This window comes from Salminus brasiliensis, chromosome 18 (genome assembly GCF_030463535.1).
Source record: "Salminus brasiliensis chromosome 18, fSalBra1.hap2, whole genome shotgun sequence".
Lineage (NCBI taxonomy): Eukaryota > Metazoa > Chordata > Actinopteri > Characiformes > Bryconidae > Salminus > Salminus brasiliensis.
The window spans coordinates 4,080,134-4,094,981 of NC_132895.1; the positions used below are offsets into that span (position 1 = coordinate 4,080,134).

The following is a 14,848-nucleotide window of genomic DNA, read 5'->3' on the forward strand; positions in this document are numbered from 1 at the left end:
TATACAAAGCATATGTATCCCCAGTTACACACAGCATAACTGGGGATAACAATAATAGCCAATTTTATGCATATCTCACACTGTAATCCTACAGTTATTAATCAATATGGGCTGTGATATTTATTAAATACAAGAATATGAGCTGATGAATAAACAACAATCACCCCAAATACCTACTGTAGCTGATATACTGCTGTAAAAGTGTCTTTAGGCAAAAAAAAAAAAAAAAAAAATGGTCAGGAATTATCAGGTGGAACAAAACCTTGTATCTAAGTAAAATTCAATTTAATTACATTTTATTTAATTTTATAACCTTAAGCTGACCTACGCCCTAAAGGGACCAATAGAAAGGCTCCAAAATGGCCTTGAGTAATACAGGCCACATTGGCTTGCATTGAAAATTCATGGTGTTTCTTAAACAAACAGTGTTTTAAATTTTCTGGGAGATCTCGAGAGTGTCGATTTGCAGCTTATCATGTTTTAACGAAGTGAAATTTCGAAATCCGACACACCAAAAAATCCTGAGAGACACAGTTCACCACACACTGCAGATACAGAGTTTTAAAAACCAGTAGTTGGGATGTGGTAAGACTTTCCAAGTGAGGTTCATTGAGAACGCCTGGATCCCTTCCCTTTCTATAAACTCAAGAGTATATATATATATATATATATATATATATATATATATATATATATATATATATATATATATATACACACACACACACACACACACATATACATATACATATATATATATATATATATATATATATATATATATATATATATAAACCCTTATTTATTGCTCTTTTTTTATTATAATTTATTCCCATTGGCTCAAACGGCCTATATTTCCTCTCCACAGTCTCCGCCCATAATGCTTTTAAGCCACTTTCCCTACATCCTTCCCCTGAGCTCCGTAAAAAGAAGGGAGGGAGTGGCCAACCCTGGTCCTGGAGAACCCCTTGCTCTGCACATTATAGTGGTTTCCTGCTCGAACACACTCCGGGCTTGCTAATTAAGACCTGTGCTTGATCAGGTGTGTTCAGAGCCAGGTAACCGCTACAACGTGGGGGGGCAGGAGGTGCTCCAGGACCAGGGGTTGGAAACCACTGGTCTAGGGCGAACGGCTGAGAGTGTAGACGGGGCCGACTGCTTTTAAAACCACAACCAAACCACTGAAGAACGGAATCACAGACGAAACCTGTCCTGCGTTGGTGAATGGACCAATCAAAATGGCCCTAAAAATCACATGGAACCAAAATCTTGTTACGTTAACCCACATTAAAGTTCACGAAGTTCTTGCCTTCTTCTGTAAAGTGAGCACCGCGGCTCAGAGAAAGCACAGCGATGACATGACTTCCGACACAACTCTGATTGTCCTGCTTGTCAAAACACAGCGACAGCGGAGGTCCATCTCAGATGTTCTCGGCCTGCGGAACCTCCCGGATGCTGTCCCGAAGCTCAGGACGGGCTCGCGGCTTCTGCCGAATGCTGCGGCCTGACGCAATGAGGTCGGCGTATCCGCGGGAGTGAGAGAAGGCGTACGCGGAGCGCCGAGAGCGACCACCACGCTGAAACGCTGGAGGCTTCCTCCTCTTCTCCTCCTCCTCCTCCTCCAGCTCGTACTTCTTCTTGTTTCTCTGGACCTACAGGGGAGAAAAAAAGAAAAAAAAGAGCTCAGTCAGTATGCCATTATTAAAAGACAAAAGTATTGGGACACCTGCTCATTCATGACTTCTTCTGAAATCAAAGGGCATTAAAAGGAGTCTATCCTGCTTTTGTTGGAGTAACTGTCTCTACAGTACAGGGGACAAGGGGTTCTACTAGATTTTGGAGGAGCACTGCTGTGAGAATTTGATTGTATTCAGCGACAAGAGCGTTCGTGAGGTCAGGATGTTGGATGATGATGCATTGCATGGTGCACCGTCCATCATTACAGAGAACACAGTTCTTCCACAATGCTCAATGCTGGGGGGCTTTTTACCCCTCTACTAGCCCACGCCTGGCATTAGGAGGCATGGTGCCAGTAGGGTCATCATGCTTATCTGCCATAGAGAGTCCTATTCTATTGGGAGTACTTCTGTACAGAGACTAGACAAGCTGTGACAAGTGTGTGTGTGTGTGTGTGTGTGCATTTGCACATCTATGTCAGCAACGAGTGCAATCAACATCTGTGCAAAACATCTGTGTTGCATGTGTGCTCCATACAGGCCTTACTTTGTCTCCTACAGAAGGCCAGATGGTCTTGGAGAGGAACTGGATGCAGATGACTGGGAGAAGGCTGATGCCCACTGTGAGAATAATGGTGAGCCACAGGTAGGGCTGCCTCAGAGCGTTTGAGGCCACACCTGGGAAAGAAGAAGACCACATTGCACTGGTTATAATGAGAACAGCGGACAGTGCTAGGCTTCACAACCAATAAATATTTGGCCCAGAGCAGCAGTGTCTGGACCTGGATCCCCCTCCCCTGCTCTGCACATTCTAGAGTTATACCTGATCTCAACACACCTGATTCAACCAACCAAACTTAGGGGTTCAAATACCTACGTAACCGAAGTACCACATGAACTCAACGACAAATGAACAACTAGCCCGACCTGTTCGTTACTCACAAAGTGCTTCTTCTTAAAGTGGGGCTGTGCTGCAGTTCAGCAGCTAAAACCCAGAGGACGCCTGTTCTGTGATTCAACCCCTTTTCAAAAGCAAACAGAATACTTGTGTGTGAGTCTTTTAAAGTTATTTGAACCCTTTTGAAGTTATTTGAACCCTTTTAAAAGTCTTTAGTTGAGTCTTTTAAAGGTCTCTGAACCCCTCTGAACTTCAAAAGTGAGTCGACCCTTTTGAGGTTCTCTGAAGCCATTTCAAAAGTCTTTCAGAACTCTTTTAAAAGTGAGTCGACCCTTTTGAGGTTCTCTGAACCAATTTCAAAAGTGATTCGACCCTTTTGAAGTACTCTGAACCCTTTTAAAAGTCTTTCAGAACTCTTTTAAAAGTGAGTCGACTCTTTTGAAGTTCTCTGAATGCTTTTAAAAGTATCTTAGAACTCTTTTAAAAGTGAGTCGAAGGATTTAGAGAACTTCAAAAAGCCATGGATAACCTCAAAAGTGAATCGAACTGAACCCTTTTCAAAAGTGAGTCAACTCTTCTGAAGTTATCTGAAGCCTTTTGAAGTTCTCTGAAAACATTTCAAAAGTGAGTCAATTCTTTTGAAGTGATCTGAACCCTTTTTGAAAAGTAAGTTGACTCTTTAGAAGTTATGTGAATCCTTTTAAAAAGTGCCTGAACTACCTCTTCAATAGTGATTTCAATCTTTTTAATAAGTAATTTAAACCCCTTCTGGGGTAATCTGTCTGATTATTGATTGCAGATGGAAATTGACATCTAGGTTAATTTCATAGATTTTTCTAATAATATATTTCACATGTCTTTTGTTTTTAAATATGTAAAATGATTTATCATAAACCCCAATTATTTTTCCACAAGCTTGGCATTAATATAGATTTCAGATTTATGAGGCCAAGTGCGTATGAGTATTTTACAAAGGCTGATAACATCTTTCAGTGGATGAGATTCCAGAATCATCAGCATCATAATTTTGATCATTTTTTTGATGTAACAGTAAAGAAACACAAGCATAGCTGATTCTTTCATAACAGCCGTCATCAGTTTGCTCATAATCCTCTAAGACTGATCATTTTCGGGAAGCTCACAAGCCCTTTCTGCACTGGAGTGGGAGCTCTGGCATGGAAAACATTAAGTCGTTCAGGATGAAGCCACTGAAACTCTACACCAGCACAGGCTGAGTGTACAGGGTGTAATTCCCACCTGTGAACGTGAAGGGCGACGGGAAAAGGACGTGTATTCCTGCACTCTGAATGTCGAACATGACGCCAAAGTAAATGGCTATACTGCCCAACACAGCAAAGCAGTTCACAAAAGTCCAGTAGGAGGTGTTGAGTGAGATCTGCACACAGACGGACAACGAGGTTGAGTTAGGACAGGACTGGTAGCACATGCAGCACATAACTAGACCACAGTACATACAGCAGTCATTACAGCCCACTGCTTTACTGGCCACTTGGCCGGTCACTGAAAGCAGGCTTAGCAAGAATCAACTCTCAAAAATAAAAGCTGCTACTAAGGGTTTTTTGAGGGATGCCATAGAAGAACCATGTTTAGTACCAGGTGTGAGTGTGTGGAACCTTTAAAGGGTTACCTTACAATTACACTAAAGGGACAAAAGTATTGGGACACATTGAGAATTGATGTGAGGTTTTGATTGCATGGATGTCAGGATGTTGGATAGATGATCCCCATCCCACCTTATCATCCCCAACCTCCCACCTCTCCTAAAAGTACTGGATGGAGCTGGGGGCTTTACACCCCTCTAGCCCACACCTGGCATTAGGCAGCATGGTGCCAACAGGTTCATAATGTAGAATAGTCCTAATCTATTGGCAGTACTTCTTCTCTACAGGGACTAGACAAGCTGTGTGTGTGCGTTTGTGTATCTGTTTCAGCGATGGGTGCAACTTAAAATAGCTGGATGCATTCATTAGAAGGGGTGTCCACAAACTTTTGGCCACAGTTGGTCCAAAACAGGTTCTTCTATAGATCCATTGTAGGAGAACCCTTTGTAGCACCTATATTTACACCAGGTTCAGCTTGTATGATGAATTCGGGGATGACGGCGGTACCTGAAGGTTGACCGTGATGATGAGCGAGGATGCGGTCACCACAGCAAAGGACTGGTAATCAGACGGAGCCTCCCCGTCCTGACCCATCGTCTGCAGGAAGGCTCCATACGGGATGAAGAAGATGACGAGAGACGTGAAGATGCCATGAAACAGGCTGATGAAGAAGTTCTTGTAGTTAAACAGCGTCCCCTGCTGGCCCGGAAGATACAACTTCGGAAAGCGCAAACTCAGTTTGTCGTTCACGTCCTGCGTGACGGACAGAAGAGACAGGAGTCAGTCCAGCCTGAGGACAACACACTGTATGGTCAGCAGCTCAAACCCTGGAGTGAAACCTCACCTGATCCAGCAGCCCAACGAGCAGCACAGGCAAGCTGCTGTAGAGTACATTGTAAAGAGTGATGAACCAGTCTTCATACGCAGTCTGCCAAAAAATAAAGAAAGAAATCAACACAAAAATTAATGAATATCTTATAAGCCCACTTTATTTGACATGGGCAAAAGTATTGGGACACCTGCTTGTTCATTGTTTCTTTGGAAATCAAGGACATTACCCTGCTTTTGTTGGAGTAACTGATCTTACACAGAAAAAAGGCTTACACTAAATTGACAAAAGTATTGGGACACCTGCTAAATCACTGGTTTATCTGAAATCAAGGCTATTAAAAAGAGTTTCTACTGCTTTTGTTGGAGTAACTGTCTCTACTGTCCATAGAAGAAGACTGTCTATTAGATTTTGAAAGAGAATTGCAGTGAGGATTTGATTGTGTTCAGCGACAAGAGGTCAGCTGTGAGGTCAGGATGTTGGATGATGACCACCACTCCAACTCATCCTAAAAGTGCTTCACAGCTCAATGCTGGGGGTTTAATACCCCCTCTAGTCCACGCCTGGCATTAGGAGGCATGGTGCCAATAGGCTCATGTGCATCTGCTCCAGAGAGTCCTCTTTTATTAGCACTATTTCAGGGACTAGACAAGCTGGGTGAGTGCAACAGCACATGTTTGCTATCAGGAGATGCTAGGCTAATAATCATTTCTTCATAAATACACAGCAAAAACCTCCTTTATTTGCTTAAAAATCAATCAGAAACTTATTTAAACATCACGAATAACAAATTTCATTTATTTAAGCTCAAATCTGAACAGTTTCCCCCAAATTGCTGCTACCATCCAGCTCTCTGGAGAAGTTTAGTCTGGGTTTATAGACTGAGGAAAGTCACAGGCTGCTCTAAACCACATTGATCGGCCAAATAAACGAAAATGTGGATGTTCTGAATGCGTCCAAGAGTGTGTGAGACATATATTGGCATGTATTTTGCAGAAATGAGATTGGTGACCGTCTAATTCTAGGGTCTGTTACCAATATGGGTGGCCTAGAATCTCCCATTCTCAGCTAAATAAGCACATGTCAGATACCGAAGATGTGGGATCAGGGATCAATCAGGTTAATTAGCACATCTTTACAACATCTTTACAACAACATGACAATATTTTATCGTATCGTGGTACCTTTTTTTTTTATTGTGATACACAATATGCTTTTCTTAGCATATTGTGGATATGATCAGGGCTTAAATAACACTGATCAACTGCATGTTCTATTTTAACTATGAAATCAGACTGGTTTAACTGGATGAAGTGCAGAAGATATAAATAAAATTAATAAAATAAAAATCACTGTACTAAATATGGGAGAGTCTCTAAATAGTAGTTTTTAAAAATCTGTCACTACTGATTAATTTTCTCTGTAATCATGTCTATCGTGACTAATATCATCCTTAAAAATATCGTGATACAATATTTTTTACAATATCGCCCAGCCCTGCATTACACTGACTCATTAACATTACCCTGATCTGGTCAATGTAGATCGTCTGGTTATAGGGGACAGTTTTAGGGGGTAGTTCTTGGAGTCTTAATAAAGCCCTGCTCGGCCAAAGTGGGAGCACCCCAGCTCTGGATTGGCTGAGCCCCTCACCTGGGCGGAGTATCCATTGAAGAAGGAGAACCAGAAGTGAACCAGAGTGAAGGCAAAGTTCTTGTAGAAGAAGTAGCGCAGGAACTTGCACATGCGGATGTAGGACCAGCGGCCGTGCACCAGTAGGAGGCGCTGTAGATAGCGGAACTGAGCGAAGGCGTAGTCGCTGGACATCACCGCCTGCATGCCCTCCTGTCCACTGATGCCCACACCAATGTCTGCAGCTGTGGAGCATCGAAAGGGGACAGAAAACAAGGAGAGTCAGCCAAGTAGAAATGTAGGTTCTCTAAACTTTACTGGAGTAATTATTGATTTTTCAGACTTTTTACTTCTACTTCTCACATTTTCCCCCAATTATCTGAACTTTCTCCTCCTTACATTTTAAAAACAGCCTCGTTCCTCCTATTTCATCTCCCTTAGTTTTCATTCCGGCTCATCATCAATAAAAACCCTCTCCAGATAAATTTCTCCATCCGGAAAGTGTGAGTCTGATCCTGATTGGATGAGAAGTATAAACAGACTCCATTCTGACTCCCTATTGGTTTATAAGAGATCATCACACCTGCACACGTCCCGTCACTCTCCAGCGAGCTCACAGCAGACGTCTGTAGTCTAGTATGAAGACTGTGTCCGTGGCAGAGACTCAAGAGAGCTGCAGTGAAACGTCCCGACTGAGCCCCACATTTACATTCCAATAAAGCTTATTGATCACACGCCTCTGAAGTCTGACTTTCTGCAGCTTTACAGAACTTCTAGACAACGACTCCTCATATTTTCCTCCATGAAGCTCATGTTAATGCTCAGTAGAGCACAGAGACGCTCCTTTAATAGAGCTGATATTACTGAAATGCTTCATTTTCAATGGGCAGATCTGCAGCTGAAACAGGAGCCTAGTGCAGCCCAACATTTTTAACATCAACATTTTAATAGATCATTCTCCTCATTATGACTTTTAGAGAAATGGGGTTTTGGGGAGGGGAGGGAGGGGGTAGTGCACTATAGACCCCTGTGGCGTGGCCTAAGCTTTCAGCCTTTGTTTTCCTTCCATTACTTTTACTTTTCTACTTGAAGTCGTTCTGAAACCAGTACTTTTACACTTTTACTGGAGTAAAAAGCTTCAGTTGATACTTCTATAGAAGTCTTTTAAACCCTCGTATCTCCACTTACTTCTACCTGAGGAATGAATGGGAATACTTTAACACCTTTGCATCTCTGTCAGTGAAGGGGTGTCCACAAACATTTGGACACAACGTGCAACTACTCCATCCACTCACTCTTGATCATGTTGACGTCGTTGGCTCCATCTCCGATGGACAGGGTCACTGCCTTCTTGTAGCGCTTCACCAGGCTGACCACGTTGGCCTTCTGTTTGGGGGTCACGCGGCAGCAGATGACCGCGCTGCACTCACAGGCCATGTCCACAAAATCCCTCTGCCTCAGCTCCTTCTCCCAGTCGTCCATGGGCTGGCCATCCTGCGGGTTAGAAGGAGGCGGGCGCTTCCCCAGACGCCTCAGCCGCAGACGCCGGCGCTTTTTCTTCTTCTCACACAGGATCTCGTTCTGTAGAAACAGAGGAGAAACAAGGGGGAGGGGCTTAACTTTCAGGACTTGCTCCAGCTCCAAAGCTGGAGAAACACCTCCTCCAGGTCTCTGACTGGGAATGCACGTACCAGCCAGCCTCCAGTGATGATGAGAGCGTTTTTTTTGTCAGAGCCCGAGAAAAAGGGCTCCTTCTCTTTCTTCTTCCGGCCTCCGTCGGGTTCGGTCCGCCTCCTCGTCATTCTGACGGACAGCTTCTCACTATGTGAAGAAAGAGAGAGCGGTAAACGGTGAGACAGAGACCTGCCAGTTTATTAGGAACACTTTGGCAGAGCCTATTAGTCAGTGCATCTCACAGTTTAACAGAGTTACAGAGGAAGGAGAACGCGGTGGCAAGTATAACTATATGTCCAAATGTTTGTGGACACCCCTACTCATGAACACATTCAGCTATTATTAGCACCATGCCTCTTAATGCCAGGTTTGGGCTTGAGTGGTATATGAAGCCCCCCAGCGTTGAGCTGTGGAGCAGTGGAAGAACTGTGTTCTCTGGAAGGATGGATGGTGGAGCTCCATCCAGTACTTTTAGGATTAGGTGGGGTGGTGATCATCATTCAATATCCTGACCTCACAGCTCTTGTCACTGAACACAATCAAATCCTCACTGCAATTCTCTTCCAAAATCTAGTAGAAAGTCCTCTGCTCTGGACAGTAGAGACAGTTACTCCAACAAAAGCTGGAGAAACTTCTTTTTATTACCATTGATTTCAGATGAACCAGTGAATTAGCAGGTGTCCCAATACTTTTGTCCATTTAATGTAAGCCTTTTCAGAGTTCCTTACTTTACATCTTCTCCGTAGTGGATTTGCATGTTGTCCGTCAGCAGCTCACAGGAGTAGCCAATGTTCTCGGCGGTCTCTGTTTGAGCAGGGGGTACGAGATGTTAAGGGCACAGTTCACAATCGGTGTAGTGTGGTGTGGTGTGGTGAGGAATTGAACCCCAGCATGCCAATGGGGGAGCAGAGTGGGATTTCCAAAAATCCCCCAACTTGATTACTAACCTTTCTTGTCTCCAGTCAGAACCCATATCTTGATGTCAGCCTTGGCCAGTTTGGCAATGGTCTCTGGAACTCCATCCTGAAGCTTGTCTTCAATGGCCGTTGCCCCAATGAGCTACACAGTGGAGAAACAGAGGCTATGTGAACTCAGCGTATGAGACTCCGGTGTCCCACAGAGTAACAGATGAGTGTTCTGCTCCAAAACACCTGGCTAACACATTAGCTAATGAGACGCAAGCAGGAAAACAAAGCTGCGCTGATTCACACAGATATTAGAGCTGATTAAGCAGAGGAGTGATAGCTGGGGATACTGGGGACACACAGTTACACCCATCGTGGTCAGGATTTAATATCTGGGAGGGCTTCAAGTTAGACCAAGTTGTAGGACTATGGCAGTGTGTGTGTGTGTTTGTAGGAGGGAGTTAAATACCTCTAAAATCATGTTAATGAACATTAATATATTATACAATATTTTAATAATTTACCAACAAAAAAAACTAAAATAAATAGATCATTTAAAAAATCATATATATATATATATATAATAAAATAATGGATTAAATATATGCCTACATGTCTAAATCATCTGCTTTTAGTACAATTATGCCTTTAAATAAAAAGCAAAAATATATATTTTTATTTATTTAAAATTATATTTATAATTTTTAACACATTTTATATAACCTTTTGTTTATTTTCGTGTAAATCTAACAAATGGATTAATAAATAAAATAATTAAATAATAAATCAATATACACATATAAATAATACAATAATCCTATACATATAAATATAAAGATATTAATATAATATATATCATTTATCAAACAAATAATACACACACACACACACACACACATACACACACACACACACACACACACACACACATATATATACACATATATATATATACACATATATATATACACACATATATATAAATAAATGAAAAGGGTATTTTCAGGCTGTGGTCAGTCAGCTGTGGTGGGAAGCAGTTTGTCCAATGGTTGTGTAGATATAGGTACATATAGATCAGTAGTGGTGGAGAGGGGGCGGAGCTTATACAGACATGACATTTAAAGCGGTAAAAATCCACAGTCCCAGAATGCACTGAATGCTGAAATCAATGTAACTGAAGCCATAGTTCACCTCTGACTAGGTCTTTCTAAATAGCCAGGTCACTACCAGGTCAACGGGCACCATACAGTACACACAATAAATCCAAACTATTTACCATCAGGTCGGTCTCGATGAGCTCAGAGACCCGGTCCAGCGCCTGCTCGCGGTTGATCATGGCCACGCTGGCCTCCTTGTGTTTCTGAGCCCATGACTCGTACTCTGCAGCACTGATGTCTTTATAGCACAAACACAGCGTCCGCAGGGTCTCATTGGCAAAGCCCTGTAGGAGGGGGGGGGAGGAAACACAGCTAATGACGGAGGAAAGAAGGAGCTCTACGTGAAGCTCAAAGGGCAGGTTTTGACCACTGCCATCAGGTAACGAGGGGCTGATTCATTTCTAGCTTTGTAGGCCATAAGGTAAATATACAGGGTTAAAAAAAGGACAGTATTATATACCATTTTAAGTATTTAAATTATTTTCTATTGCATTATATTGTATTGTATGAGAAGTATTGTATTATACATTATTGTATGTTATATATTATTAAGTTTAAAACATAATTATACACTGCATGCATTACAAGCACTGTTATATATATATATATTATATATATATATATATATATATATATATATATATATATATATATATATATATATATATAGTGTTTTATATACATATAACGTTATATATATATATATATATATATAAATCAATGTTTATATATTTTTTTAATTACACCAAAGGTTTCTACAACACAGATGCATTCATACAAATGTAGTGTCAAAGGTAAATAAAAATAATAATAATAAACAATAACTATAACTAAAACACTAAATAAGAATAAAAATACTAAAAATAAACAAATACATAAAGGGGTTCACAGAGCAGGTCCAGCAGATACAGTGAAGCGCAGCTACCCAAAGAGAGTAAGTAGTAAAATAATAATAATAATAATAATAATAATAAAGATAATAGTAATACTAAAGAGAATATTAATATAATAGATAGTAGTAATATAAAGTCCTGAAATTGATCCAGTGTTTCTCAATCAGTTTGTTTTTTTATGTAAATTAAATAATATCTTCTGTGGGGTCATAATATATTATTGTATGCCAAGTATTAAGTATTGTATCATATTTTATTATGGATAAAAAGAATACTATTAGTATATTATACATTATAAATATCAGGCCAGCATCAGGCTTTTCAAGACATAAGTCAGGGTTATTAATAAATACATGAAGTAAATATACAGGGTTACCATTATATATTTTGCATTATATATTATTGTATGTAAAATATTAAGTACTGTGTCATATTTTATTATATACATATAAAGTATTAAGAATTGCATTATTTATCCTATACCATCACATTTAAAACATATTTTAATTATACAATATTTACTTGTACAAATATTAAACATTGCATAATATATCACTGAATGTGAAGTATTAAGTACTATATCATATATTATTAAGTATAAATAATAAAATATTATAAATATACTTTACACTATAAATATTACATAGTGTGTGAGTAGTGTGTTATACACAATCATAAGTAGAAAAAGTATTAAGTATTGTATTATTAATATTATTGTTTGTGAAACTAAATCACACAGCAGAAGCTCCATGACTGCCCTGTTGGGCCATTGAGCAAGGCCCTTTACCCTCTCTACTTTCACTGGTGTGTGTGTGTGTGTGTGTGTGTGTGTTCACTGCACAGCTGGGTCCGACACTAATGGTGAAAATGGTCATCTCGTCTCGTCTCATTGTGTCCCTCATTCAGGACCAAGACCTCAAACCTCACAGAACCTTTGAAGCGACACCTTTGTATCGTGATATTCACTCATATGACCCCTCACACTTACATCCAGAGCCTCCTGGGTGGTTTCTTTGTGCTTGGAGTTTGGACTGAGCCGCTGGTAGATCACGGTGTCGGCTCCTTTACAATACAGCTTGATACGACCATTAGGGAACTTCACTGCAAACACACACACACACACCCCACAGAGTTAGTCAACACACTGCAGGTTTACAGGGTCAATACTTTCAATAATACAGCCATTGTCCATCCTCTACTCACCACTCAGTATTAAATAAGCTTATATAATATATATATATATACACACACACACACACACACACACACATATATATATATATCGCCAAGCCGATGTGCTAATGATCAGCTAAAGGGAGTGCTTGCATTTGGGCAGAGAGGTTTTCTATGGTATGGGCCCTTTGACCTGAGCAAGGAAACACATACGCGAGAGGGAGAGGGAGGGGTGGAAAGAGAGAGAGACTCATCTACAGAGCAAGGGTCACTCACGGATGATGGACATCCGCTTTCGGTCGCTGTTGAAGTCGAGCAGAGCCAGCATCTCGTACGTGTTCTCCGTGCCCATTTCGCTGATGGTGATGGTGTCCTGAGTACGGGACAGGAACACGAAGCCGAAGCATCGCGCCGCAGTGACCAGAGCGCCCTCATCTGGAGACGCAGCCTGGTACACCAGCTCACCTGAAAGCACGGATGATAGAGCGTGAGAAAGCGGTCGTTTCATGCAAATTCATAACACTCATTTTTGCCATTTTTCACGTTTTGGACCAATAGAAATGCTCCGAAATGAAAGTTAAGTTCTCCTGAAAAGTTGATGTTTTGGAGATACAAGGTTTGCACAAACAAAATACTCAGGGTGAAAAAAGGACGATTCTAGGTCAACGTTCAATAATGATCAATAACAACAAGAAGAATTAGAATAGTACACAACATGGACAAAAGTATTTGGACACTCTCTCATTCCCTGTTTCTCTACTGAGAACTTGACTGCACTGAGTGACCAGAGCTTTAGTAATGCCAGGATGTTGGATGATGATGGTCACCACCCCACCTCACCTCATCCCAAAAGTACTGGATGGAGCTCCACCACCATCCATCATTCCAGAGAACACAGTCCCTTCCACTGCTCCACAGCTCAACGCTGGGGGACCTGGGACTGGACTGGTCTAAGAAGTAGATCTTCTCACCTTGCTTCTGCTCCACCATGACTGTGTGGCACAGAGAGAGCAGCTTGAAGAACTCCATCATCTCTACGTCCTTTTTGGAGCGGATGCAAGAAATGAGGTGACCGTCAAAGAACTTGAACTTCCTGTCGACGTATTTGTTCCAGCTGAAGTCTACAGGCTGTGGGGGGAGGACAGGAACCATCGTTACATTACATGGTGCAAAGAGGAACGTTCTGCATTTCTAAACATTTTTAAAAGCTCTGTACCTTCCCATGTTCCTGTGGCACACCATCGGCACTCATAGGGTTCCCTAAAAACCAGAGAAATGCAGAAAGGGGAAATTTACTGCCATGCTAACGATTCTTTAAGCGACGGCACAAAAGAACCACTGTAACGTTTGCTATGGATACTAACAGGCATACAATCAGAGTGTGAGGAACCTTCAAATTGATCAAGAACCTGAGATGGTTCTTCACACTCGCACATCTCCATCACAAAGACGGTTCCTCATGCAACCAAAGGTGGTTCTTCTATGGGGTGTTATTTACATTATTTCCATAGTTCCATAGATGGGTTCTTCGTAAGAATGCATAAGGTTCCCTAAGGAACCTTTCAATGAATTTGAAGAACCTGTTTGAAGAACCTTGTTCAAGACTAGCTCCACCTTCAATATCTGCTGATCCCCGCCCTCTCGGCCTACCTGAAAAATGCAGACGAGGGGGTAGACGATAGCAAGCATGTGGAGGCGGGGCTTGGTGTGTGCAACCAATAGGAGGGTCAACATCACCAGTGGAGGCGGAGTTACAGACCCAGCAGAACTGACTCATCCCAAAAGTACTGGATGGAGCACCACCACCACCATCCATCATACCAGAGAACACAGCTCCTCTACTGTTGCTCCACAGCTCAATGCTGCTGGGGGGCTTTATACCCCTCTACTAGCCCACGCCTGGCTTTATTAGGCAGCATGGTGCCAATAGATACATGTTTGGTTTATCTGCTCCAGGGAGTCCTAATCTATTGGCAGTACTTCTCTATAAGGACTATTCAAGCTGTGTGTGTGTGCGCATTTGCACATCAGAGTCAGTGGGAGCGGGGTCAGTAACCCGACTGCAAACGGTGTTAAAGCTCGACTGTAGTTGGAGCTCATTAAGATATGTGATCTGTTGCTGTGGTTTCGGGTGTCTCGCTGTTGGCTGTTTGATCCCGGGACAGTTTACCGTACAGGCTTTAGGGAGATGGATACCCGAGACCCTGTTTCACACTAGTGACTCTGTTCAAAACACTGGGCCTGTGTGTGTGTGTGTGTGTGTGTGTGTGTGTGTGTGTGTGTGTGTGTGTGTGTGTGTGTGAATGTGTGTGTGTGTGTGTGTGTGCCTTTGCCAGGAATGTTGTATATATATATATATATATATATATTTTAATATACAACTTTAATA

General features: G+C 41.7%; 1 protein-coding gene across 1 annotated transcript in view; it reads right to left on the reverse strand.

The window, feature by feature from the left end:
- Positions 1-803: 803 nt before the first annotated feature.
- Positions 804-14,848, reverse strand: part of atp8b1 (ATPase phospholipid transporting 8B1) — a 48,019-nt gene continuing 33,974 nt past the window's right edge. Inside the window, exons 14-28 of the mRNA XM_072662814.1 lie at positions 13,676-13,719; positions 13,431-13,587; positions 12,736-12,924; positions 12,275-12,387; positions 10,513-10,677; positions 9,279-9,390; positions 9,060-9,135; positions 8,349-8,478; positions 7,953-8,238; positions 6,679-6,902; positions 5,041-5,124; positions 4,704-4,949; positions 3,832-3,970; positions 2,224-2,354; positions 804-1,652 (exon numbers count right to left, since the gene is read on the reverse strand). Coding sequence (XP_072518915.1) covers positions 1,422-1,652; positions 2,224-2,354; positions 3,832-3,970; positions 4,704-4,949; positions 5,041-5,124; positions 6,679-6,902; positions 7,953-8,238; positions 8,349-8,478; positions 9,060-9,135; positions 9,279-9,390; positions 10,513-10,677; positions 12,275-12,387; positions 12,736-12,924; positions 13,431-13,587; positions 13,676-13,719 — 2,327 coding nt within the window. The 3' untranslated portion in view covers positions 804-1,421. The remainder of the gene's footprint in view (positions 1,653-2,223; positions 2,355-3,831; positions 3,971-4,703; positions 4,950-5,040; positions 5,125-6,678; positions 6,903-7,952; positions 8,239-8,348; positions 8,479-9,059; positions 9,136-9,278; positions 9,391-10,512; positions 10,678-12,274; positions 12,388-12,735; positions 12,925-13,430; positions 13,588-13,675; positions 13,720-14,848) is intronic.